The sequence below is a fragment of the Odocoileus virginianus genome, chromosome 14, assembly GCF_023699985.2.
Source record: "Odocoileus virginianus isolate 20LAN1187 ecotype Illinois chromosome 14, Ovbor_1.2, whole genome shotgun sequence".
In the NCBI taxonomy this organism is placed as follows: Eukaryota; Metazoa; Chordata; class Mammalia; order Artiodactyla; family Cervidae; genus Odocoileus; species Odocoileus virginianus.
In genome coordinates this window covers 49881924-49909229 of record NC_069687.1, presented here as the reverse complement: position 1 = coordinate 49909229, position 27306 = coordinate 49881924, and the positions used below count along the sequence as shown (strand labels likewise).

General features: G+C 39.4%; 1 protein-coding gene across 2 annotated transcripts in view; it reads left to right on the top strand.

Moving 5' to 3' along the window:
• The window catches only part of ELOVL7 (ELOVL fatty acid elongase 7), a 75378-nt gene that overhangs the window by 28686 nt on the left and 19386 nt on the right, over positions 1-27306 (top strand). The window contains exon 2 of one of the 2 annotated variants that reach the window (XM_020907849.2): positions 19683-19761. In XM_020907849.2, coding sequence (XP_020763508.1) covers positions 19698-19761 — 64 coding nt within the window. In that variant the 5' untranslated portion in view covers positions 19683-19697. Of the gene's footprint in view, positions 1-19682; positions 19762-23657; positions 23729-27306 lie in introns of those variants that run through there. The other variant, XM_020907867.2, reaches the window with a different exon arrangement.

The window sequence follows — 27306 nt, the reverse complement described above, 5'->3', positions numbered from 1 at the left end:
CCTTTATGTATTAAGGAAACTAGCCATTTGGGAGATGAGCTGCATCTATTTTTCTTTCTCTTTGACTTGTCTTTTTTTTCTCTCCTAATATTTATTTATTTGACTGTGACAGATCTTAGTTGTGGCAGGTGGGATTTTGTGTGTGTGTGTGTGGCATGCAGAGTCTTTAGTTGGGACTTAGAAATTCTTAGTTGCAGCCTATAGGATCTAGATCCCTGACCAGGAATGGAAATTGGGACCCCTGCATTGGGAGTGTGTAGTCTTAGCCACTGGATGAGCAGGGAAGTCCTTGTTTGACCTGTCTTTTTGATTTTGTATAACTTAGGCTTTTGACATGAACAAACATTTAATTTTAGGTGGGGTTTACATGTTTAAAAAACTTTACATGTCTGACTTCTTGACTTTGTGTCATGGTTGGAAAGACCATTCCTCATTTCAGAATTATGAAATAATAATCTCAGATTTCACCAAATGTTTTTTAAACTTTTTACTTTAAAATAATTATAGAATCATAGGTAGTTGCAAAATTAGTATGGAAAGGTCCTATGTACCCTTCACTCAGTTTCCCCCAGTCACCAGAAATTTTTGTAGTTTCATTTTTTTAATGTTTAAATTTTTGATTCATCTGAAGTTTATTTTGGTATGAGATGTGGATTCCAATTTTTTTTCCAATTCGTAGCCCATTTGTCTAACATTATTTACTGTCATCCATATTTTCCCCAATAACTGAAAATGCGTAGGGACTTCCCAGGTGACTCAGTGGTAAAGAATCTGCCTGACATTGCAGGAGACACAGGTTCGCTCCTTGGTCCGGGAAGATCCCACATACCTTGGAGCAACTTGCGCACCACAGCTATTGTGCCTATGTTCTAGAGACTGGGAGCCGCAACTGCTGAGCTTCTGCACCTCATCTACTGACCTTGTGCTACCCAATTATTGAGCCTGTGCTCTACAACGAGAGAAGCCACTGCAATGAGAAGCCAATACACCATAACTAGAGAGCAGCCCCTACTCGCCACATCTAGAGAAAAGCCCATGCAGCAACGAAGACCCAGCACAGCCAAAAATAAAAATGAATATTTAAAAAAAGCATATATCAATCACATGTTAAATTCCTGCATATACTGGTTAATTTTTTCAAATATTTAAAGTATCACAACCAGGGAATTCCCTGACCGTCCAGTGGCTAAGGGTCTTTCCAGGTGGCGCTAGTGGTAAAGAATCTGCCTGTAAATGCAGGAGACATAACAGATGCAGGTTCAATCCCTGGGTTGGGGAGATTCCCTGGGGGAAGGCATGGCAACCCACTGCAGTCTTCTTACCTGGAGAACCCCATGGACAGAGGAGCCTGGTGGGCTATAGTCCATAGGGTCGCAAAGAGTTGGACATAGCTGAAGTGACTTAGCACACACACATGCCAGTGAGTTAGGACTCCAGGCTTTCATTGCCGAGAGTCCAGATTCAATATCTTGTTGAAGAACTAAGATCCCACAAGCTGTGAAGCAAATAAACAGGTAAGTATCATAACATGAAGAGACACTAAATTCTCAGTGTATATTTTCCCATGAGCTACATGTTGAGAAGACCAGAGTTGACCTTGTTTCAAAATTATTCTGGTATATAATTTGGCTGTTGGTCTAGAAATTAGTTGTGGGTTGTGCTGGGATACAGGTAAATAATTCACTCCTTGGCCTCCAGGAGTTCATCTTAGCCTATTGATCCCAATCTGTTAAAGTAAGACCTTTAGAATATGTAGTGATTAAGGTGAACCACACAATTAATCTCACAAAACCTTTCTGAGGGATGTATATTATCTCCATGTTGTAGGTAGGAAATAGAGACTTAGAAAGATTAAAATTGCCCAAACCCAGGTCTAAAGCAAGTGGGTAGAATTCAAACAGGTTCTGGCCTTGTTATTAGCATTATCCCACATTGTTCTAGAACATGCCTCAGACCTGCTGGAGATGTCTCTTTAGTCCATCAGTCTAAGATAAAAACTGACATCACTTCTAGGCTGCAACATAACTCCATTGTTCCCTCTTGCCTTAGCAAACCTAAGTCACCATTTTTAGTTCTTGCTTTCCAATGAAAAGGCTAAGCAAAGACAGATAACTTTTCCAAGGTTTTTCTGGTTTCACTTTGAACAATGCTAAAGGAAAAACAAAGTACTCATCTGCTTATTGAGTTATCTGAATGTAAGGAGTAGATTTAGATAATTCTTAAATTATTTCCCAGTTCTGTGATTCTAGATATATGTTTTTTATCTTGCTACTTGTTTTTCATAGTTTTATGTGCCTATATAGGAGAGAGTGAACAAAAGTATTTAAAGAATGACAAGTATTTGTATGTGGGTTATTTAGAGGCAAACATGCTAGAAATTCTTTAATCTGATTAAAATCACGTCTGTTAGGGGAAGGCCCATAGGCTGATTATTGTGTAATATAATGCTGCTGCTACTGCTGCTAAGTTGCTTCAGTCGTGTCCGACTCTGTGCAACCCCATAGATGGCAGCCCACCAGTCTCCTCTGTCCCAGGGATTCTCCAGGCAAGAATACTTGAGTGGGTTGCCATTTCCTTCTCCAATAGCAGTCTTGATTTCAGTTCATTACATTAGTTTGTCAGGATATATTTTAAGTTGTTCAGTTGCTAAGTTGTGTCTGACTCATTGGAACCTCATGGACTGTAGCACGCCAGTCTGCTATGCCCTTCCACTATCTCCTGGAATTTGCTCACATTCATGTCCATTGAGTCAGTGATGCTATCTAACCATCTCATCCTCTATTGCCCTCTTTTCCTTTTTCCTTCAATCTTGCCCGGGTTCAGGATCTTTTCCAATTAGTTGGCTCTTTGAATCAGGTGGCCAAAATATTGGAGCTTCAGCTTCAGCAACCATCCTTCCAATGAATATTGAGGGTGGGTTTCCTTTGGGATTGACTGATTTGATGTCCTTGCTGTCCAAGCGACTCTCAAGAGTCTTCTCTGGCACCACTTTTGAAAGCATCAGTTCTTTGGTACTCAGTCTTCTTTATGGTCCATCTCTCACATCTGTACATGACTACTGGAAAAACCATAGCTTTGACTATATGGACCTTTGTTGGCAAAGTGATGTCTCTGCTTTTTAATACGTTGGCTTCGCAGGTGGCACTAGTGGTAAAGAACCTGCCTGCCAATACAGATTAGACATAAGACACATAGGTTTGATCCCTGGGTCGGGAAGATCCCTGGAGAAGGAAATAGCAATTCATTCCAGTATTCTTGCCTGGAGAATACCGTGGACAGAGGAGCCTGGTGGGCCATAGTTCACAGGGTCATACACAGTCGGACATGACTGAAGCGACTTGGCACGCTACAGGTTTGTCACAGCTTTCCTTCCAAGAAACAAGCATCTTTTAATTTCATGGCTGCAGTCACCATCCACAGTGATTTTGGAGCCCAAGAAAAGGAAATCTGTCACTGCTTCCACTTTTCCCCCCTCTATTTGCCATAAAGTGCTGGGACCAGATGCCTTGATCTTAGTTTTTCAATGTTGGAGTTTCAAGCTAACTTTTAAAAGGCCACCACTTAAAATTCTCTATGTGCTTTGAGTTCAAAGTTATCAATTCACACACCCTATACTATGGTCCACTTAAAATTTCTGTTAGTTTCAGTGTAATGCTTGAGATGCTTTTCATGGGATAGAGGTTTAAGGAGAAGTAAAGCAGGTGAGTCTCCAGCTCTGAATTTTCCTCTTACTGTTAAGAATTATCACTGTAGCAAAGTAAGGTCTTCCAGATGATGAGAACAGCCAGAACGGCCCAGTTCTCTTGGAAGTCGTGTCTGTGTGTGGTCTCTATGGATGGTCCTCACACTGGCTAATTTTGATATCTAGATACAGAACTCATTTCATGTGTTTGGTAGTGGTGAGTATATTCTTAGGGTCTAGTGAGCCATACCCAAGGCTAGCCATACCTAAGAAACTAGTTCATAAACTAGAATTCCAAGTCATTCATTTAAAAGTGGTCATATATATAGACAAAACCAATATTGAGTAAATGTGCAAGTGGATAATCCTGCTCAGGAGATCCAGGTCTACGCAAGAAGATTGTCTGCTAGAATTAAAGCAAATATGTCCGATTCTATTCTCCTCTCTAGAGATGATTCTTTCTTTTAAATCCTTCATTCACAAGACCCTTCTTTGTAGGGCTGAGAAACCTACTGAATGCTTTACCAACTGTGTTGTTGAGACTTTGAGGGGACCTCTCTTGTTCAGTCTGCATTCAGTTTTACATCACCTTCACTAATTTAAACAGAACTATCACAACCTTCAGGCATACATACTTTGGAGATATCAAAGGTTTGGATCCAGACTATCCCAATAAAGTGAGTATGGAAATAAGTCACATAAATATTTTTGTTTCCCAGTATATATAAAAATTAGGTAACATCATAGATCACTGATCTCAGATCACTGTAAAAAAATACAATAATAACTCAAAAGTTTGAAATATTGCAACAATTGCCAAAAGTGGCATAGAGACACAGTGAACCAACATTGTTGGAAAAATGGCACCAACAGACTTGCTTAATGCAGGATTGCCACAAAACTTCTTTTTGTGAAAAACACAATATCTGTGAAGCAAGATAGAATATATGATGATGAGACAAGGTATACCTGTATTTTGATGAACTGCTAGACTTTTTTCCACAGTGGCTGCACCATTTTACAATTCCAGCAACAATGTATGATCGTTCCTCTTCCCTGGTTATTGTCGGTCTTTTTGATGACCGCCATCCTAGTGGCTGTAAAGTGATTCTCTGGTCCACTTGTGAATCCCCAGGATAATCCTGGACCTGCTTATGGTCTTAGTAAATGTTGGTTGACTGGCTAAGTTTGTTTTGACATCTTGTGTCTCTTACGACACTGGAAAGCTGTGTGCTGCGGTGAATAGGCACAGACCAGAATCCTGTTGAACTTTGAATACCTGCTCTGTAACATTATAACTGTGATTAGGGACAAGTCTCTTAAGCCTCAGTTTCCTTATCTGTGACATTAAGATTGCTGTTGTTGTTCAGTCGCTAAGTCATGTCCAACTCTTTGTGACCCTGTGCACTGTAGCCCACCAAGTTTCTCTGTCCTCCACTATCTCCTGGAGTTTGCTTAAATTCATCGGTGATTGATGAATTTGCTTAAATTCACCATTGGGTTGCTGATGCTTTCTAGCCGTCTCACTCTGCCTCCCCATTTAGATAATGATACCTTTTCCCTAGAGTTGATATGAGGGTTAAGTATTGAATAGATAATGTGAGTGAGATACCTAGCATAGGACTTGACCCAGAGCCCTGGATGAGTGGGCAATTGTTATTCTCTTGGATAACATGGGGAGCAGCTTACCTTACTCCTGTGCCTCAAGAAATAGAAGCAACAGTTGATTTCAGATACACCTAATTGTACTGCTAGTGGTAAGCTGGGTCAGCTCCCTTTCTTTATGAAAAACTCCCTGCAAATCTACTCTCAGAATCTGTTAACACTTCTTCAGTTTTTGAGCAAAAACAACTGAGATCTGATGAGATAGTTGATTGTCCTTTGTGGTTTTGCTTCTTCCTTGGGAATTTCTGCTTCATCTTTAACCAACCCATTTCTAGATTTGCTTGCTTCTATTAACTCATTATTTAAAGGGCATTCCTTTCAGAAGCACCGGTTTTAAAAACTTTAATAAAAGCAGCTTTTTAATTGCAAAAATCCCTGATAATGAGGATTCTAGTTTGGCATGCGTTGATTAGGACAAAAGTGTTTCTGACCTTTGTCAGAGAAGTTGTTTTAACAGAACTTGTTGCCACCTTGCTTCTGAACCTCTTGGTTAATTTATGAAAGCAAAGGAACTGCTTTCATCTGAGATGTACTGTGGCACAGTTTACGTGGCAGGAAGTGTTTGTCCTTACAAATCTCATACATAGTGGTTACAAGGGAGACCTTGGTATTTTGTCTTACTTGTTTGTGCTTTATGGTGATTTCACGATTGGTTCAGTGTTTTCACCTGAACCAGTGAGTAAATGTGACACACGTGCCCTTAAGGATGTTCATTATTCAGCCTCAATCTGTCCGGGCATTTAAGTTTTGTTTTCTTTTTCATTTGTTTTTTTCTTTTGGCTGCACTGAGTCTTCGTTGTTGCACATGGGGCTTTCTCTAGTTGCGATGAGCTGGGACTGCTCTCCAGCTGTGGTGCCTGGGCTTCTTAGCGCAGTGTCTTCTCTTGTTGCAGATCACGGCTCTAGGGCACGCAGGCTCCAGTGATCGGGGCGCGTGGGCTCAGCGGCTGCGGCTCACGGACGCCAGGGTGCAGGCTCAGTAGCTGTGGCACTTGGGCTCAGCTGCTCCACAGCATGTGGGGTCTTCCTGGACAAAGGGTCAAACTAGTGTCCCTTGCATTTCAAGGTGCATTCTTAACCACCGGATCACCAGGGAAGTCCTAACTTTGTCAAGTTGTATCTGCCTCTGCCCCACTTTACAAATCCTTGTGTGCTATATACCTAGACTCCTGGGCTTTTAACAAGCATCCTCTAAGTTTCTAAGTCCGCATTTCTGTTAGCAGAAAACATGTGATAGGAGCAAAACCAAACAGTTGACCACTTCTGAGGTTAAGAGGGAGGAGAGAGGACAGGTGGAAAATAGCTTTCTGGAAAGAGAGAGAGAGAGAGATTTTAACCTTTAGAGTAGTAGGGAGTGATGAGAAATGAATTTGAATGGGGAGGGCGGAATCAGATAATGGAGCTGAGAACTTGGGACTTGATATGATTTATAATGAGGAGTCACTAAAGGTTCTTCAGAAGGGAGAAAATATATCAATAATAGGCTGATTTTTTTTTTTCAGTACTAATACTACCCTAAACATGAATCTAAAGGAATTAAAAGTGGAGGCAGGAGTTGTCCTCACACAACTGCAGTAACACAAGGTGAAGTGGAGTTTGGGTTATTAGTGTGAAAAAGGCGGAGAAAGGTTTCATCTAAAAAGAAAACTCAAAGTAACCTGTAGCAGTTTGCAAGTTAGAGGTGAAAGAACACAGTCAAAGATGAGTCTGGTATTTTATATCAGAGAAAAATCAAGCCATTAACATTGGATAAAGAAGCCAATTGGTAGAACATAGAAGTTGGACAAGGTGAGTTTCTTTTGGGATTAGTTAACACAGTGGAACGTCCAAGTTATAATGTTTATGGGCAGTTGCAAAATAGTGGCTCCTGGCATGCGTGAAAGGTTAGAACAGAATGTAGATTTGGAAGTCATTACCAAATGACTTACAGTAGAAAGAAGAGCAGGTGGATAACAAGACAGATTGCCCCACTGCAGGAATGTAAAGAAAGGAACCTGCAGAACGAAATGAAAAAGAACTGACTGGTAGAAAGGCATGAGGCGGTTAGAAAAGTGCTGTGTTCTGAAAACCAAGATCAGGGTTTCAGGAAGAAGCCAGAATTGTGGGATGGCAGGGAAATGAGTATAGGTAAGAACTCATGAAAAGCCTTTGGGTTTAGCAAAAGGGGACTCTCTTACCTTTTTGCATTGCACCTGTGAGTGAGGACACCATTAAGCAAGAGGGACAGTTAACAGGATAGTCACATCCTTTAGTCCATGAAGCACCCTTTAGAGACAGTAGGATCCAGAATCTTCACCATGATGAATTACAGTATGTCAGATCTACTCAGGAACAGTCCCTCTCTCTTATCATATACCCAGCCCTTATTTTTTCCATTTGGCTTATGGTCCAGCATGGCCAGGGGCTTGTTGCTGTGGTTATTGATTTACCAACAGAGGCTTCAACCAGTTAAACTTTTCCCTATCACAACACATGTCTTATGATGAAAATTAAATGTATACCAGATAATAAGTTTGGCTGTATTGTCAAACTTAGTGACAAGGCTCATTTTGCTTCTCTGTGCTCTTCCCTTTCAAGTTTTTATTGTTTATATTTCTCATTTTTCCTTTTTTCTAGAACTTGTGTGAGATTAAGATTGAGATTGGTTAAATAGAGAAGCATAACCAGAAGAGAATAAAGGAGAGCTAGGGTCATTCAAAGGGTAGGATGACAGTCATGACTGGAAAGGGATTTTTAGACTAATGAAAAGAGACTGCATTGTTACTGTCCTCAGCCTTCCAAGAACTCCATGACTGAGGTTTGACTGAGATGTAAGAGCAACACACTTGATCTTACATGCTGCTGCTGCTGCTTCTGCTGCTGCTGAGTCGCTTCAGTCGTGTCCGATTCTGTGCGACCCCATAGACGGCAGCCCACCAAGCTCCCCTGTCCCTGGGATTCTCTAGGCAAGAACACTGGAGTGGGTTGCTCTTACATGAGTCAAGGTTATATTCCTAAATTTTATTTGGAGGAATCACAAACTCTCCACCTCAGAATTAGCTAAAGCTAATTTAGCATACTGTATATATACTAAATATACATACTATACAATACATAATATTATTGTTGTTTAATTACTCAGTTGTGTGTGACCCCACGGACTGTAGCCTGCCAGGCTGCTTTGTCCATGGATTTCCCAGGCAAGAATACTGGAGTGGGTTGCTATTTCCTTCTCCAGGGGATCTTCCCGACCCAGGGATCAAACCCGAGTTCCTGCATTGCAGGTGGATTCTTTACCACTGAGCCACCTGGGAAGCCCAAATAATAATATTTTTAAACATATATAATATAAATATAGAATATATATGTATGTTATACTATAATTTAAATGTGCCTGTCTTCCTTTAAGCCATGAGAATTTCATTAAATGGTCACAATTCAAATGAGTGAAATACAAGTAATCTTATTTCTAGAGTTAAAAAGAGAAAAAAAAGTACAATTCACCTTTAATGAAAATAACATTCCTCAAGTTTTTCAGAATCAAATTCCATTAAAGGAAATCTTTTGAGAGATCAAGTATAACCTCTCAGAAAAAGGCAAAAGGCACAAGTAAATCCAATTAAACTGTAAGTAACTGAGAAGTTGACCTTGTCATGTGAGTTATTTACAGATAAATATGCCTCATTTCCTTATATTTAAACTTAATTTGAAGTTAGGAACCTTGGACCTTCCTGCTAGCCAGTGCAACAAAGTGTCAACATTAGCTCTGATCATTTACTTGATTGATTGATTGATTCATACCATGGATATTTATTTCTTGCCTTCCCTCCCCTGGTTTAGTTCTGTGTGAGATGTAAATTTGTACATGACACCCCTCTCACTACTCCATGAGAACTTGTTAGAGTTTTAAGTGATGCAAGACATGTCTATAGATAAAATGTAGTGTGATAACTACCAAATATAGAGGTACAGGTACAAGCAAGATTGAGAAGCAGAATAATTGACAACAGTGAAGCATGAATGTCCAGTCTATCAGACACAAAACCACCCATGAAAACTGACCTGGCTATCCCAATGCACCAGAGTCAAATATCAGTACTGGTTATGTATACTGTGCTGTAGGACTGCATATAATTTGGATAATTCCACAATGGATCCAGCTGAATAATAATGTATAAAGTGTTATCACTCAGTTGTATTCGACTCTGCAATAACAAAACATAACAAAGTGTGTGTCAAAAATAACAAGTGTGTGTCCAGCTCTATACTATCTATATTTATGGATTTATAGTGTGTTATTGTATCATCAGACTGTGGCAGAAGATAGCCCTAAATAGCAGACATGTAAGAGTCACTGGAAAGTCTTATATGGTGTTGCAAAACATGCTTAACTTATCAATCATATTTGCTTAAACAAACAAACAAAAAATCAAGATTAGTCTATCCTGAACACCAGGATGAGCAGAGGGCACTTTGATGGGTGGGCTCCCTGTTGGAGCTTCGGTTCCTACTTGAAATGCCACTGAAGAGTGACCTCTTCAAGTCACAATTTAACAGATATTGTTTCTCAAAGCTAACCCCTCTTTTTTTCTTGTAGGTTAACAAGTCTTTTGCCTTTTTCAGCCTCATCCTTCCTCCCTCAAGCCATTGTTGTTCAGTCACTTAGTCATGTCCAACTCTTTGTAACGCCATGGACTGCAGCACGCCAGGCTCCCTGTCCTTTCCAACCATTTCATCCTCTGTTGCCCCCGTCTTCTCCTGCTGTCAATCTTTCCCAGCATCAGAGTCTTTTCCAATGAGTCAACTCTTCACATCAGGTGGCCACAGTATTGGTGCTTCAGCTTCAGCATCAGTGCTTCCAATGATTATTCAGTGTTGATTTCCTTTAGGATTGACTGGTTTGATCTACTTTCTGTACTAGGGACTCTTGAGTCTTCTCCAGCACCATAACTCAAAGGCATCAATTCTTTGGTATTCAGCCTTCTTTATCGTCCAACTCTCACATCCATTCATGACTACTGGAAAAACCATAGCTTTACTATACAGACCTTTGTTGGCAAAATGATGTCTTTGCTGTTTAATAAGCTGTCTAGGCTTGTCATAGCTTTCCTTCCAAGGAGCAAGCATCTTAATTTCATGGCTACAGTTACCACCTAGAGTGATTTTAGAGCCCAAGAAAATAAAATCTGTCACTGCTTCCACTTTTTCCCCATCAATTTGCCATCAAGTGATGAGACCAGATGCCATGATCTAAGTGTTTTGAATGTTGAGTTTTAAGCCAGCTTTTTCACTTTCCTCTTTGCCCCTCATCAAGAGGCTCTTTAGTTCCTCTTCTCTCTCTACCATTAGAGTGGTGTCATCTGTATATCTGAGGTTGATGATACTTCTCCCAGCAATCTTGATTCCAGTTTGGGATTCATCTAGCCTGGTATTTCACATGATGTACTCTGCATATAAGTTAAATCAACAGGATAACAATATACAGCCTTGCCGTACTCCTTTCCCAATTTTGAACCAGTGCATTGTTCCACGTCCAGTTCTGACTGTTGATTCTTGACCTGCATACAGGTTTCAGGGGAGACAGCCATGTACTTCCCCAAATGTGCAGGGTGAAGATAAGCAATATCAATTACCCTTTAGAAACCACTACACGCCCAAAGCTTTTTCAATGCTTCATTTAAATATGGAAATGTGATACAGTTTTGGGAGGAGATGTTTAAGGGGCCCTGAGAGCATTGGGAAAGCTTTTAAATCTCCTAAAGAGACACAAAGAAAAGACTCTTCTACTACTCTGGAAGAAGGTGTATGAGAATGTGATATTTGGAAGGACGATCACCATCTTTTTCCACAAAAATGACAAAGTAGAAATGAACTAACTCAGAAGAAATTTTCCTACCTTTGGACTTCTTTTTCTATGTTTCTATGTAACAGCTCTTACTGCTTAGCACTTTGAGTTGTGTTATTTCCAAGTGAAAGCATGATCCTTGATACTATAACATTCCCATTTGAAAAACAGAAATTAGGTGCTTAGTATATTTGGTATTTGTGTTGATCAGTTTTGTTTGCCTAAAAGACAAGGCTTATATTCTAATTTTCTGTAAGTTACTAAGACCTAAGATGTAGCAATAATTTCTCTTTACACAAATGCTTAAGAAACTTATTTCACCCTTGACATAATTTAAACACCTTACATTTTGGGTGTATATGCTGACTGTAAGATGTTCCAGATTTCACATCTGTCGCAATTATTTTGAATCATCAGAGAAATTGTTTCCATTGTTGATTGTGCCTCCTGTTCCTGCCCTTCTTGACCCAGATATATTATCATATCCAAGTGACATTCATTATTGAATCTTTTATGGTGAATCATGTATTTCTCATACTGTGGATATTGTCATGTCAGAGAATGGTTTATGCAGTATAAAGAAGAAGCTCTTTACAAAAAAAGTTCTTGGTGGGAGGGAAATTCAAGAGAAAAGGAGATATGTATATCTATGGCTGATTCATGTTGATGTATGGAAGAAACCAACACAGTAGTATAAAGCAATTATCTTTCAATTAAATAAAAGGAAAAAAAAATGTTCCCAAACCTAGCCCATCATCAGCGTCTCCCCAGACATGCTAATCTTTCTCTAGGTAATTATGACAATCAACCAGGTCTGGCAACCTCTACTTTAAGGGGTAGAGAAGAGAGAAAGTTTGTACTGACCTGATCCCATACATAAATGGTTTCAAATCTCTTTTGACAAAGTCAGCCATGTAAGAACAGAATCTCTCAGCAAGTTACAGAAAACTTGTATATCAAGCGAGTTGGAAGGAGTCCATTGGTCTCCATATCCTCTGTCTACATGGCCATCTCCTGAGATGTCCAGGGTCCTTCAGGTCTTTGAGCACTAGTCCGTATAGGTCTGCGTTGTTGCTAGCTAACACGACTCTGTCATTTTCTCCAACTCTTCTGCAACACTTCCATGTCCACTGAGGGCACTCAGAAGACTTTATGCTGCCCTTTCACCACACAGGAGACACTCTCCATAGCTGCCTAAGGCCACGTCAGCCACCTATTCCCTCTCTACCCAGGCAGCTGAGCCTGATCCCTCGCTTCTGTTTCCTTAATCCTACTTGGCACCTCACCAGGGCTTATTGCCCTTTTCCCTGAGATCTGCATGAATTGCTTTCCCTCTGACTCTCCCCTTTCCCAAGCCTAAAACATGCTCTTTTGGTGCTAGGAGGCATGGAAACTCCCAAGGTTTCCTTCCAAATCTCTTGTTTAGGCCCTTGAGTTCTTCTGTTTGGCTATGTACCTAAGCTTTTATAACTCAGAATCTAGGATTAAACTTTCTGGTTTTTTGCCTTCTCTGTTTTGTTTCATTCCCAAGGTGATTTGCATAATCTAGCTGATTAAGGAAATGCCAAAGAGAAACACAAATCTATATATGAAACATTAAAATAAAAAACAAACCCTGTATGGTAAGTGTAAGGAGCATGATGTGCTTTTTGCTTCTGCTCCGTGTGTGTGTGTATATATGTATAATTGCAGTACACACACATATATAGTAATTAGCAAAATTGAAAATCTATCCTTTGAAATAATTTTTCACTGAGTCTGTTCACATTCTCAATTTACTTTATTTAAATTTGAATTCATAATAGATGACGAAGAGAAAAAGGATTTAAAATAATATGCTGGGGGCTTTCCTGATGGTCCAGTGGTTAAGAATCTGGGATTCCCCAATGCAGGGGGCAAGGGTTTGATCCCTGGTCCAGGAAGTTCCCACATGCTGTGGAGCAAGTAAGCCCGTGTACCACACTGCCTGTTACCGCAACTACTGAAGCCTACGTACCTAGAGCCCATGCTCTGCAACAAGAGGCCATTGCCATGCTGAGCCCAGGCACCACAACAAAGAGTAGCCCTAGCTTGCTGCAACTAGACAAAGCCCACATGCACCATCAAAGACCTAGCCCAGGCAAAAATAAGTAAATCAATCAATCTTAAAAAAATATATGCTGGAAAATACACATCCCACATAGTCACCTCAGGCTACTATACATATATTCCACTAATATTACAATAGCCCTAAACATTTCTGGATTTATTCCTTTGCAGTTTACAAACTATAAGTTGAAAATGTTAGTAAATTATGATTAATCCCACCTCCACTTCCCCCATTCTAACTCCACTGATAAGTACCTCAGCTTAATCCACTGACTTTTGAAACCATTCTTAACTTATGATTAGTTTTGGGCATGATTTTTAAAGCAGTAGACAATGACTTTTTTCTCTTAAAGCCAATTAAATGAAATTCTGAAAAACTCTGGTGTTGATTTGTAAGTTCAGTTCAGTTCAGTTCAGTCGCTCAGTCGTGTCTGACTCTTTGCAACCCCATGAATCGTAAAGAAAAGCTCAAAAGCTTCTTTGAACAGCAGTATCACTGAAATGAATATATAATTGCTGAAGTGATTACCCTGAAGCATTTTATTTCAATGAAAAAATATTGGTAGTTTACTTTAAACCAGTCAGATGACTTTACACGCTAGGGGACATTTGGCAACTTCTGGAAACCTTTTGATTGTCTCAGCTAGAGAAGGAGTGTTCTTGGCATTTGGTGAGCGGAGGCCAGGGTTGATGCTGAGGATCCTTCATTGCTCAGGACAGCTCCCCATAACTTGTTTGGCAAAAATGTCAATAAAGCTGAGGTTGAAAAACCTGGTTTAAAGAAACAAATGATCACTTTATAGTCTTTCTCACATTTTAATACACTTAAAAGTTTCTGATCCCCTTACCCCAGCCTCAGGCAGGTCAGATGCTTTGTTTTCACCCTGCTGCCCTGTTTCCGTTACAGACCTCCATCTTTCTGCTTGTACCTTCCTACAGGTCGTTTCGGTTTATGTGTCCGTGAGCAGGGTCTGCAGCTAGCCAGATCTGTTCTTGCAGGTTTGTCCCTGATGTCTGACTTCTAAAGCAGAGATCAGTGGGGAGCCCAGGACCTCCCAAATATCAAAAGAGAAAGGGAAAACCATATTTCCTTTCTGGGATGACAAGCGTGCCCTAGGAAAGCCAGATGCTGACTTTACCCTTCTTTCCCTCAGGGAGAGTGTCCCAATATATTTTGCAAGGTTTGGATAAATCCCTACACATTAAGGTTCACCTGGAAGTGGTTGGCAAAGGTTTTCAATTTCTGGACTCCTGCCAGGTGCTTCCCACCATAGGCAACCCTAAGGTCACAGCCCCATATGAGTGAATTTCAGAAGGAAGTCCTCAGCAGAGTGCTGCCTTGTGAGTCCTATTGGCAGATCGCAAAGTGATCAGATCCCTCAAATTCATTACGTGCCCTGGTGTTCATATTTATGTGGCTTCGAAGAGTCTCCAGGTAAGCTCTTGGCAGCAGGTACATATATCACACTTGAACTTGAAATCTTTAATTTCAGGTCTAAAGAGGCTAGTCTTTTTGCCTTTTCATACTGTTCATGGGGTTCTCAAGGCAAGAATACTGAAATGGTTTGCCTTTCCCTTCTCCAGCAGACCACTGTTTTGTCAGAAATCTCCACCGTGACACATTGTCTTGGGTGGCCCTGCACGGCATGGCTCATAGCTTCATTGAGTTACACAAGGCTGTGATCTGTGTGATCATTTTGGTTAGTTTTCTGTGATTGTGGTTTTCATTCTCAAGGCTATGGGACTGTAGTTCTTACTTCTCTCTGCCCTCTGATGCATGAGGATAAGAGACTTGTGTAAGCTTCATGATGGGAGGGATTGGCTGTGAGGAAAACTGATGTTTTCGAATTGTGGTGCTAGAGAAGACTCTTAAGAGTCCCTTGGACAGCACAGAGATCAAACCTATTAATCCTAAAGGAAATCAACCCTAACTATTCATTGGAAGAACTGACGCTGAAGTTGACACTCTGATACTTTGGCCACCCGATGTGAAGAGCCAACTCATTAGAAAAGACCCTGATGCTGGGAAAGATTGAAGGCAGGAGAAGGGGATGACAGAGGATGAGATGGTTGGGTGGCATCACCGACTCAATGGACATGAGTTTGAACAAGCTCCAGGGCGTAGTGAAGGACAGAGAGGCCTGGCATTCTGCAGTCCATGGGGTTGCAGAGTCAGACAGGACTTAGCGACTAAACCACAACAAAGGAGCTAGTCTAGGCAGATTAAATCTTTACTTCACCAAATGATCCAGTCATGAAGTGATACTGTCCACAACAAAGAGTGAAATTTATGGTTTGTTGCAGGTGCTGGTCAATGAAATAGAAGCACCAGTTCCCCATCAGTGAGCTCCTGTTTACTCTCATCCTGACACATATATCCAAGGCCTTTGGAGAAGGGCTGAGCTCTGGCAAGGAGGCTTTTTCTCTTCCCTGATAGCACCTGCCTGTCTTTTCCACCTATTATGGAGGTGTGGTCATCTGTCTATTGTTTCTGAGTTTTAAGTCTCTGCTTTACATGCATGAGAACCCTGACTATTCTGGCGTCTCTAGACCTGAAATTTTATGCCACTGAGTATTCTAAATCAGTTATTAAGGCCCTAGATCTGCTATCAGCTATACCTTCATCACATAGAATACATTTCTCCCCATCTGAATGGTACATTCACTAAAAAATCAAAAGTCTGTACTGAAGGGCGAGTGAGGAGGGTGTCTGGGTTAAGAGGGGGAAGGTATGCTTGGCTCTAGTCTGGGGGTAGCACTGTATTTACAGGACAACTCAGGGTGCCCCCAGTTCATTTACTAATAACTTTCTAGGCTAGACCCCACAATGTAATATTAGCACCAAGTCCATCACTGTGTCAGCTTAAAAGGAAATTCTCAGCAGTTTATTTAGTTCCAACAGGCTAAAGGGATCAGGTTTTTTTTCATGCCCCATTTTTATACAATGATCCACGTTCCTTTTCCTCTGGTGAGTCCACAAGGGTTAAGGACTGTTGGATAGCAGGTTATCTACAAGCAGAGGATCAGTGAGAGAGTTCCCCTCCAGTGAGCTTGAGCCACCAGGTCCCTTTTCTGTCTCTCCGGTCCTCCCTCACTTGGTGGCGGGTATCTACTTCTGCAAATTCCCCCTCACAGACCTTTCCAGTGTGAGTTACTCCTCTGATGACCTTCTCCCTCTTCCTCCATCTCAGTCTTGCATTGTCTTTTAGATTAGAGAAACCAGCTCCATTTGCTGCCTGTGAGTATTACTGACCTGCATTAGACTGCTGTGGTCTCTTTGAGGCTTCGTGCTTTAATGAGTGCTAGGGAGAGGAAGATGGCCTGTGTGCAATGAGTAGGGGAAGAAAAGGAGGCAGGGCTTGCCCAGAAAAACAGCTTAATACTTTGAAATGTAAGTCCACCATATGCCCTATAAAATTAGAATCTTTCACTCTGATTCTGAATAATTTAAACAGCATTATTTTGGCAGTTTAATTAGGAGAACAGTGGGTCGAGGTCTGTTACATCAGTGGTTAAGGTGAGTGGGAAAGGAGCTTTTATCAGTGTCTAAAACATTTCTATCAAAACCACTGAAAAACATCAAGGGAAGAATCATGTATAATTTGTGACATACCAGCTCTAAAAATGAAAGTAGTAGCGTTTTCTCTAGATTTGTTCCATACACTGCCATTCAACTTGGCCAGATGCTTTCCAATTAAATTGGTACAACTTATCTCTACAAACGATAATATCTGACTTTGATTGAATGTTCATTCTTTATCAGATTCTGTGCTCTAAATTTCATATATATTATCATATAAATTTCATAAATTTTATATATTATCTCATAAATTCTTCCAAACAATTCTATGAGTTTTTTTTCTTTTTTTAAAAAATCTTGGTAGGTTGTAAATTGCCATTTTTCAGATAAGGAAGTTGAACTTTAATTTTGCCCAGGGTCACACAGCCAGTCAGTAGTGAGATTCAAACCAAGGTCTTTGTGATCCCAAGGTTTCTGCTCCTACTCCCATATCATACCTTTGGTATAGAAACAAACCACAGGAAAACTGAGTCCAGGCTGACTCTGGCAAAATCCTGGCATCCCCACAGCCAATCTTGGGTCTGAACTCAGCTTGAGGACACAGGATGTATCAGATCAGAGGTCATGCTGAGATACCGTCCTGCATTTGGAGAGCTCCTCTGAAGTGGGCTTCCCAGGTGGCACAAGGGTAAAGAATCCACCTGACAAGGCAGGAAACACAGGTTTGATCCCTGGGTCAGGGAAGATGCCCTGGAGGAGGAAATGGCAATCCATTCCAGTACTCTTGCCTGGAGAATCCCACAGACAGAAGAGCCTGGCTGGCTACAGTCCACAGGGTTGCAAAGAGTTGGACACAACTGAAGCAATTTAGCACGCCCTCTTTAATAGACATTTGGCTTGTTTCCAATATTTTACTGACTGATACAATGAATAAGCTTGAATATATGTCATTGTGCATATATCTCTATAGGAGAAGTTTCTAGAAATAGGATTGTTGCCTTAAAAATATGGGTTTATATATATATATATATATATATATTTTTTTTTTTAACCGATAATGCCAAATTGCCCTCACCAAGGGTAATACTAATTTGCACGGCCGCCAGCAATATGTGAGTTTTCCACAATCCTTCCAACAGAGGGAACACATTTTTGAATTGTGGAAAACTCATACATTGCTGATGGTGGTGCAAATTTTGGCTAATCTGACTGATAAAATGTTTGAACTTTAACCCATCCAATGCAATAAAATGCAGTATTATAGATTTTTCTTACTATGGTTAAAGTTAAGCACTTTCTATATGCTTAAGAGCCGTTTGCACTTCCATTTCTGTGAAATTTGTCTGCTTTATTTTTGGCTTATAGGTGTTTTTCTTATCAGTTTCTAAGGATCCTTAATATATTAGGGAGAGTAGCACTTGTTTGTATTATGAATTGAACATATTTCTTTCTCTTTGTTGTTTACCTTTTTCCTTTTTTCTTCTTGATTTTCATATGGTTAAATTTATTAGTCTTTTATGTCTTATGAACTTTTAAGTCAAATTTTAAAAAAGTTTTTTCCTACTCCAAGATTATAAGAGTATCCTCCCTGTTGTCATCCAGTACTTTCATGGTTCTTTCAGAATTTTATTTAAATCTTTGATCTATTAATACTTGGAGTTTATCTTGATTTATAGTATAATTTTTGTATCCAACTTTTTATTTTCAGATGACTCTCTAGTTATACCACACCATTTACTCAACAACTGCTGGTAATTCAAGTGCCTACTGGTTTGAGGTGCACATATATCATATACAAAATGTCTTTAAAAATATACATATATATATAATATAAAATGGCTTTATCTTAGAATACCAGAATAAAGTCTAAATTTTTCTGTTGCAGACCTAGAGGATTTTTTTTTTTAATATACATAATGTGAAATTTACCATTTTAACCATTTTTAACTTAAACCATATAAAGTTCAGTGGCATTAAGTATATTTGCATGTTTTGTGCAACCATCACCACCATCTACCTTCAGAACTTTTTCATCTTCCCACCATATGACTTGAAATCAAACATACTGGTCATTTTATGATGTCCTTTGTATGGTGTATGCTGTTTTCAGAGATGTTAAAAATTGGGAAAGTGTATATCTTAGAATTTATGAAATATGGTACTAAATTCCCAAACGTTTTTGGTATGTTTCTTAGACGTTATATTCTGTGTCACTGGTTTGCCTCTTCATGTACTAATGTCACACCATTTTAATTACTGAAGATTCAAAATATCTTTTAATACAAACAGAGCTAGTTTTTCCTCATTGGTCTTCTTTTTCAGAAGACATCTTTTTCCAACTGTTTTTGTCTATCTGTCCAGATAAACTAGGCACCTTCTCTTTGGTTCTTCTAGATCTTCTTTTCCTCCCTCTGTGTACCTCTGTTTCACGTAAATTATATAAACTTGAATACAGAAGAACTTCTTACACCTGAAGATCAGCTAAAAGTCTGGATCAGGGTATTTTTCCTGAAAGTTTATCTTCTTGACTTTGTTCTGGGTTTTTACTTCAACATTGCCATGGGAGGCACAGTCCATTCCTGACCTATTTTGCTGCCATAAAAGGAAGATAAATGCTTCTATGACAGTTCTTAGAATCGCTTACTCCTTTTGTATCATCTGGTACATAGAATATCAGCCTTTTTAAGTGAATTAAACATTGTCTTTATGATGAAAAGTCTTAAGTGATTGCAGTTGCATCAGGGTTTAATGTGGTTCACTAATGCATTTACCCTCAGTAGGTTTGTTGTTTTGCCAGTTATTCCTATTAAATTTTTAGCATATTTAATATTATATTACTAGAAACTTGGCTTTATTTGCATCCATAGATCATAAACACGTTATTTTTTGTTGTTGTTTGTCAGTAAATCCTGTGGAAAATGGCCTTCAGTGATCTTACATCGAGGACCGTGCGTCTTTATGATAATTGGATCAAAGATGCAGGTAAGTAACCAGATTTCCTAACTGTGGCTCATCCTTCCTTTTTTGGTCAGATTCTCGTACTTAGTAGGATTTCATTGAAAGAGAATGGGAGACCTTTGCAACTTAACACTCCCTTACAACACCCCATATATTGATTTTTTCAAATTTTTATTTATTTGGCCACACTGGGTCTTAGTTGTGGTGTGTGGGATCTAGATCCCTGACCAGGAATTGAACTCGGGCACCCACATTGGGAATGAGGAGTCTTAGCCACGGCACCACCAGGGAAATCCCCCTGATTTTTATTTTAATTAGTGAAGAAGTATCAAAAATTTCATTGAAGATGTATGTAAAGATAGAGGTATTAATACATAGATGATGTTTGTAATTGTGAAAATAGCTTTATATCCAGGGAAAGGAGTTAGTCAATACATGGTGGTACATCATTCCAACTCAGTAGCCGTTAGAAGTGATTTTGAAGGCACTATGCTCTTAGGCTTGATTCTGCCCTAATGCTCTTAAGGGAAATAGCAGTTATCACCAATAGTGACTCTCTGTCCAGTAATAACTCTTGAGTGGGAAGGGCCACAGCCCCCAGGAGTGTATCAGAAAGAGGGGGCATTTGCTGGGGTAACCCCTGAGTAATTCTGAAATGCCCATCTTCTCCCACTGCCCATTAAATAAAAAAATCAATGTTATTGAAAGACATTTAATGCCATAGTGAGTGGTTTAAAATTATTAAATGCAAGCAGGTTATAAAAGACCACCTGTATTTCATGTGTGCAAGCTCAGTGGTTGAGTCATGTCCAACTCTTTTGCAACCCCATGGACTGTAGCCTGCAAGGTTCCTCTGTCCATGGACTTTTCCAGGCAAACATACTGGAATGGATTGCCATTTCCTATTCCATTTGTGTGGTAGGATTATAGGTAATTTCTGTTTACTTTTCTGTGTCTGTCTACTAGATGTTTGGGGGTTTCTTGTTTTGTCTTTTGTTTGTTTGGCCACAGTGTGCAGTATGAGGGATCTTAGTTCTCAGACCAGGAATTGAACCTTCGCCTCCTGCAGTGCAAGTGTGAAGTCTTAACCACTAGACTGCAAGGGAAGTCCCTGTCTAGATGTTTTTAAACCACATCAATATGTGTTGCTTTTATAGCTGTTATAAAATGTATTAAACATAGCATTTTTAAAAGAATAGACAAGGAATCAGAACATTTCAGAGCTGAAATGGATTTAGATATCATCAAAGCTACCTCCTCATGTTGTTGTTGTTCAGTAGGGTCTGACATTTTGTGACCCCATAAACTGGAGCAAGCTAGGCTTCCCTGTCCTTTACTAACTCCCGGAATTTGCTCAAACTCATATCCATTGAGTCAGTGATGCCATCCAACCATCTCATCCTCTGTTGCTCCTTCTCCTCCTGCCCTCAGTATTTCCCAGCATCAGAGTCTTTTCAAATGAGTCAGCTTTTCGCATCAGGTGGCCAAAGTATTGGAGCTTCGGCTTCAGCATCAGTCCTTCCAATGAATATTCAGGGTTGATTTCCTTTAGGATTGACTGGTTTGGTCTCCTTGCTGTCCAAGGGACTCTCAAGAGTCTTCTCCAACACCATAGTTTGAAATTATCAGTTCTTCAGCACTCAGCCTTCTTTGTGGTCCAACTCTCACATCCATACATGACTACTGGAAAAACCATAGCTTTGGCTGTATGGACTTTCCCAACATTATGATCATTTGTCGGCAGAAAGATCAGAACATATATTTTCTGGTTATGATTAGTACTCTGGTGTTTCACATTTGAATTCCTTTCCATATATTCACCACCATCACCACTTTAGATTACTTTGTTACCTATCACTTAGAAATCACATATTCACAAAATTCAGGAGGAAAAAGTATCACTTCTTGCTGCCTAGCACAGTTGAAATTATATTTCTGTTGTATCAGCAAAGATACAGTGTTTCATGGTTGCTATCTTTCTCAGTGGGCTTCCTAAATAATTCAGTGGTGAAGAACCCACCAGTAATACCGTAGACCCAGGTTTGATCCCTGGGTTGGGAAAGTCCCCTGGAGAAGGAAGTGGCAACCCACTCCAGTATTCTTGACTGGGAAATCCCACTTAAAGAAGAGATGGGTGGGCTACAGTCCTTGGGGTCTTAAGAGTCAGGCACAACTTAGCAATTCAACAACAACAAATCTTTCTCAGTAGATTACTGAAAACCAATCTCATTTCACTGAAAAAGGTCCTATAGTTTTGCCCCTGAAGAATGCAAAGGACCTAACTATAAAGGATCCCATAAATAGAGAAGTTTCACTCTGGTGAATGGAGAGTGAAGGGAATTTTTATATATATATTTAATTTTTTCTTATTTTTCAGCTTATGTAATGATACAGAGAATATATAGATTTCTTTAAAGATCATCTTTCTCTGAAGATTTACAGTAGTTCTCATAAATTCAGTATTTAATTTAAATACTATTTTTTGTCTGTTGTAATGGGTTTTATTTATTTATTTAAAAATATGAATATTTTAATTTATTTTCAAGGTAGAGGTGTAGCTTGCTACCTGAACTCTCATGATTTAACCTTGGGAACCAAGTAGGTTTGGGTAGTGTTTTGAAATAGACATGTTTGGAAGAACAGATCACTTGCTATCCAACTCTTGCTACTCATTATCCCCATTGAAAGAACCCAAGAGATTCAGTTAATCGATATCCTAATTCAAGAGCCAAATAGATTTAGGTGATGATGAATATCTATATAGTGCTCAAAGTATAAAATGTTTTAAGATGAACTACTTCTGAATTCCACTTCCAATTTTATTCATGGGTCAATTCTTTATTTTTATTATGAATACTTACATTGAAAATATGAGTAGTATTAGGTCAGAAAAGGGAATGAGAAAGGTGAGAAGTGGTTTGGGATAGACAAGGCAAGTCCTGGAAGCAGTGTTACAAACAGTGAGAGGAGAATGAGAGGAAGAGGCAGGTGATGCTACTGATCTGAAGCTATGCTAATTTAAAGTCTTGAGAGAGGAGGGAAGGTTTGGAGATGTGTGGTGAGAAGACCTAGATTTAAGTTCTGCCACTATTGTGAACCAGCTTGGTGATCTTGCACAAATTATTTACTGTCTGTGAGCCTCAGTTTCCTTGTTAGCAAAAGAGAGTTGAGACTGGTGTCCGCTGGCTACCAGATAATACACATGAAAGTGTTAGTCACTTAGTCCTGTCTGGCTCTTTGTGACTGTGTAGCCCACCAGGTTCCTCTGTCCATGGAATTGTCTAGGCAAGAATGCTGGGGTAGATTGCCATTCCCCAATATGCATGAAAGTGCTATGTTATTTAGGAAGTATCCCAACAGAAACAGTGGTGGTGGTTGATGACTTATAGTGCATTTCCATGTTCAAATACTTTTAATATAGCATATCTTTTTTTTTTTAAGTTTTTTCATTCTTTTTCCTGTCAAAATCTAGAAGGTTTAAAATGGTTTGTGTTGAGATGTATAACTTTATGAGAACACTATTGGGTATAACAAGAGGGGTTTTTTTTTGCTCTGTGTAGTGTGATATTGATCTCTGAGAACCATTAGGAATCATTTTTGGCCATCTTAGTTCTGTTTTACTTTGCCTACCCTTCAAAGGCCTAAGGCCATGATCAAGTGCCAAGAATTTCAAGTGTATTCTTGGCTTTGGCCCTAATTCTGAATAGACTTCGGGAAACTTACTGATACTCGTTGGCTTTCTGATTGTTAGAGAAGTAGGAGGCAGGCATAGTTATTTCATGTGGAAAATTCCACAGCTACAGAATTTTAAAATGCTTTAATGAATACTTAAGCTATAAGAGGATTTATAATGTTTTGATGTTTAAAAGGCAACTTTCCTTGTGTTTGAATAGTAATGATGATGACCTTTCAGACTCAGAGTGATCTTTTTGCAAGAAGACAGAAAATCTGCTGCCACTCTGAATCTCTAGCACTTCACAAAGTACCAGAGGTACAAGTTTGTTTCTCCTTCCAGCTTCTTCATCTTATTGGCACTTAGAATTTTAAAGGATGTACCCTTTGAGCTAGTACTGCTACTTAAGAAGAGAACACACTCTTAAAAGTGGTTGATGGAAAAGCTCATTAATATTCTATGTATGTGACCCTTGTACTCCCCTGTACTCACTCTCCGGAACGCTCTTAGAAAAGCATTACAGGGCTAGTAATAAGTCAGAACTTCAGAACTGAGGTATGGACTCTCAGACAGCCTGCCCCTCCATCCTCTGCCTTTATCTGTTGATAGTACTTAAACCCAACTCTGATGCTAAATAGAAGGTACATGAAACTCTCCCTCCCTTATTCGCTTTTTGTCTCTAAAGAAAATAGAGCACACTTCACCCCAGAACCTTTTGCAATTTGTGAGATCATAGACTGAGGCAGAATTACCTTTAAATATTGTCTAGCAGCTCTCTCTACACCCCTTTATCGAGCCACCAGCCCCATCTGACTTGTAGATGTCTCATCAGTGGGAGCCCCCTGCCTCACATGAAAGTGGGCTCCCTATTTGGAAAGGTATCTGCCAAGAGAGAAGGCAGGAAAAATGAGCAGTCATCAGAGTCATGGACATATTAAAAACTATTTGCTCAGTAGGGAGAGCTAATTTAAGCAAAGGAATAATCTGAGCAAAGCTTTACTTCTAGAAAGTAAACTTGGTAGTTATATAGAAGATAAGATGGTGGCAGATTGGATCAGGAGACAAAGAAACCACATGAAATTACCGCAGAGCACCTAGCAGTGGGGTACTGAGGGCCTCAGTGTTGCTGAAGGAAGCATAGAACTCCTGGTTTATAACACTGATGGAACGTTCATCATGGTCATCTCAGCAGCCTGTTTCAAAATATGAATGCCTGGGGAATTCCTTTGGAGGTCCAGTGGTTAGGACTCTGATTCCACTGCAGGGGTACAAAACCGAGATCTGCTGAAATAATAGTAGCAATGCTTACTGAGCATTTAAGTTGTACCAGGCTCCATATTTGTAATAACTCACTGAATCCTCTCTGAGATACATGTTGTTTTGCACCCAGTTCACAGATGAGGAAACTAAGCACAGAGAAGTTAAGTCAGTGACCCCAGGTCACACAATGAGTCCGTTGGAGGGCCAGGATCAGTGCAGGCTGAGAAAGGATTAAAAAGCTGGGTGGTTTGTTCTGTTGTTTGCTTTGAAAATAGTATGAAATTAAATGAACTAGCTTTTCCTCAAAGATAAGATTTTTTTAAAAATCTGCAGAGCTTGAAAGGCACACTCAGGATTTTTTTCTTTTAAAGTACGTGCTTATAATGTTAAATTGCAGGAAACGTGATTTATTTAAATATTATTTCCTTCTGCTTCCTGAGCCAGCCCAGCATGCTTTTCCTGGCTTTTTGTTTTTCCTACTGCTACCAGCGGAAGAACAGAAATATGGTATCATTTGATACCCCCATCTCACTACCTTCACCATCACCCTACTGTCACTGAACTAATAAAAGAATGAAATAAAATATCTCTAATTCAGAAATTCCTTTACTGACAAAAACAAAAATCAAAAAACTAGTTTTCAACCATGCCTATGATGTCCATTCATAACAGAAACATTTCTTAAAAAGAAAAATAAAAATCACCCGTGTTGTCACCATCCAAAAGTAATAATGTTAACATTCTTCTAGAAGCCTTCTTTTAGTACTGGTTTTATGTGTTTATTTCATTGGAGATAAAAGCTAGACATATTAATATGGTTTATATTCATATATTTAAGGTTTAGATTACTCACTGATGGAAAAAAAAATCCATCAAAGTTTTGATCATTTCTAAAACCACAATGAGATATCATCTCACAGTTGTAAGAATGGTACTCATCAAAAAGAACAAAAGTAACAAATGTTGGTGAGAATGTGGAGAAAAGGGAACCCTCATGCATAGTTGGAGGGAATGTAAATTGGTGTAGCCAGTACGGAAAACAGTATGGAGGTTTTCCAAAACCTAAAAATAGAATTACTATATGACCCAGCAGTTCTACTCCTGGGTATATATCTGGGAAAAAAAAAAACAAAAACACTAATTCAAAAAGGTACATGTTCACAGCAGGATTATTTATAATTGCCAAGTTATGGAAATAACATAAGTGCTCGTCAACAGATGAATGGATAAAGAAGATGTGGTATGTAGACACACACACACACACACACACACACACAGGAATACTACTCAGCTATTAAAAAAAGCACATTTTTGCCATTTGCAGTAACATGGGTGAACTTTAAAGGCATTATGATAAATGAAATGTCAGAGAAAGACAAATACTGTAGATATATCATATGTGGAATCAAAAAATACAACAAACTAGTGAGTATAACAAAAAAGAACCAGATTCACAGATATAGAGAACAAACTGGTGGTTGCCAGTGAAGAGGAGGGAGAGGGGGAACATGGGGTGGGAGAGTCAGAGGTACAGATTACTCAGTGTAAGATCAATGACAAAGATGTACAGTGCAGGGAGTGTGGCCAGTATTTTGTAGTAATTGTAGATGGAGCTTAACCTTTAAAAGTTGCGTTTTTTAAAAAAGTGTGATCTGTTCCAGTTCTGTCCTTTGGTCCCAGTTCTGTGACAGTTTTCCTTACTGAAACTTTCCTGGTGAGTTGCTAGACTGTGGCTGGCATTCCTTATAGCCTTTTTAATTGCATGTAGCACCCAGATATCCTGGGAAACTTGTTACAGGAAAGGCAGGGAATAAACTGAAGTACGCAGTGATGTGTGCTGCCTGCATCGCTGATTTCACAGCTTTTCCTGATTTAAAATGGTGACATCTTACTATGAAAAAATTTTTTTTTATTTTGAGAACTTTACGTTTTTTGTGTTCTTTTGAATGTCTTTGGGCAACGTTTGTTGAACGTTTGTTTTGCACACGATACTTTACTGAAATTGTTCCTACTAAGAGCATCAATCCAGGGGTACTTTTAAGCCCACGTTTTACTTTCCTTGTCTGCTCCATTTGTTACCTTGATTCCTTCCAGAAGTTCACTCTTCCTCTGGCTTCAGGATATCGCACTCTTGTGGTTTTCCTTCTCCCTTTTTGCCTGCTCCTTCTCAGTCCTCTCCTCCTTTGAGTGTTGAGTCCTCCAGAGTCTGACTTTGGCCACTTGCTCTACTTACTCTGCTCACTTTTCCTAAGCCAGTATCTGAACAACAACAAAAAAAAACTCAAATGTTTTTCTTAACTTCCACCTCTCATTCCCCATGATTAAATGATTTATGAAATTTTATGTTTTCTACCTCCTTACTATATGTCAAAATGATTGATCCTATTGATATTCTCCTATTACTACCTAATTTTTAGCAGTTTCACTTATGAATTCATTTTCACAAAGGGTTGTCTTTCCTAAATGGTGTTCCACACAGTGTTGATTCCACAAGATGTTAAATAGTATCCTATTGATGTAAAAAATCAGGGCTCCATGGCCAAGTGAGGAATGCTGCATACCGCCATTCTCATCTTGGCAATTCAAAACAAACATGAACCACTAAGAAATTCTGCTGAAAAGTATTTTGTTTGCTT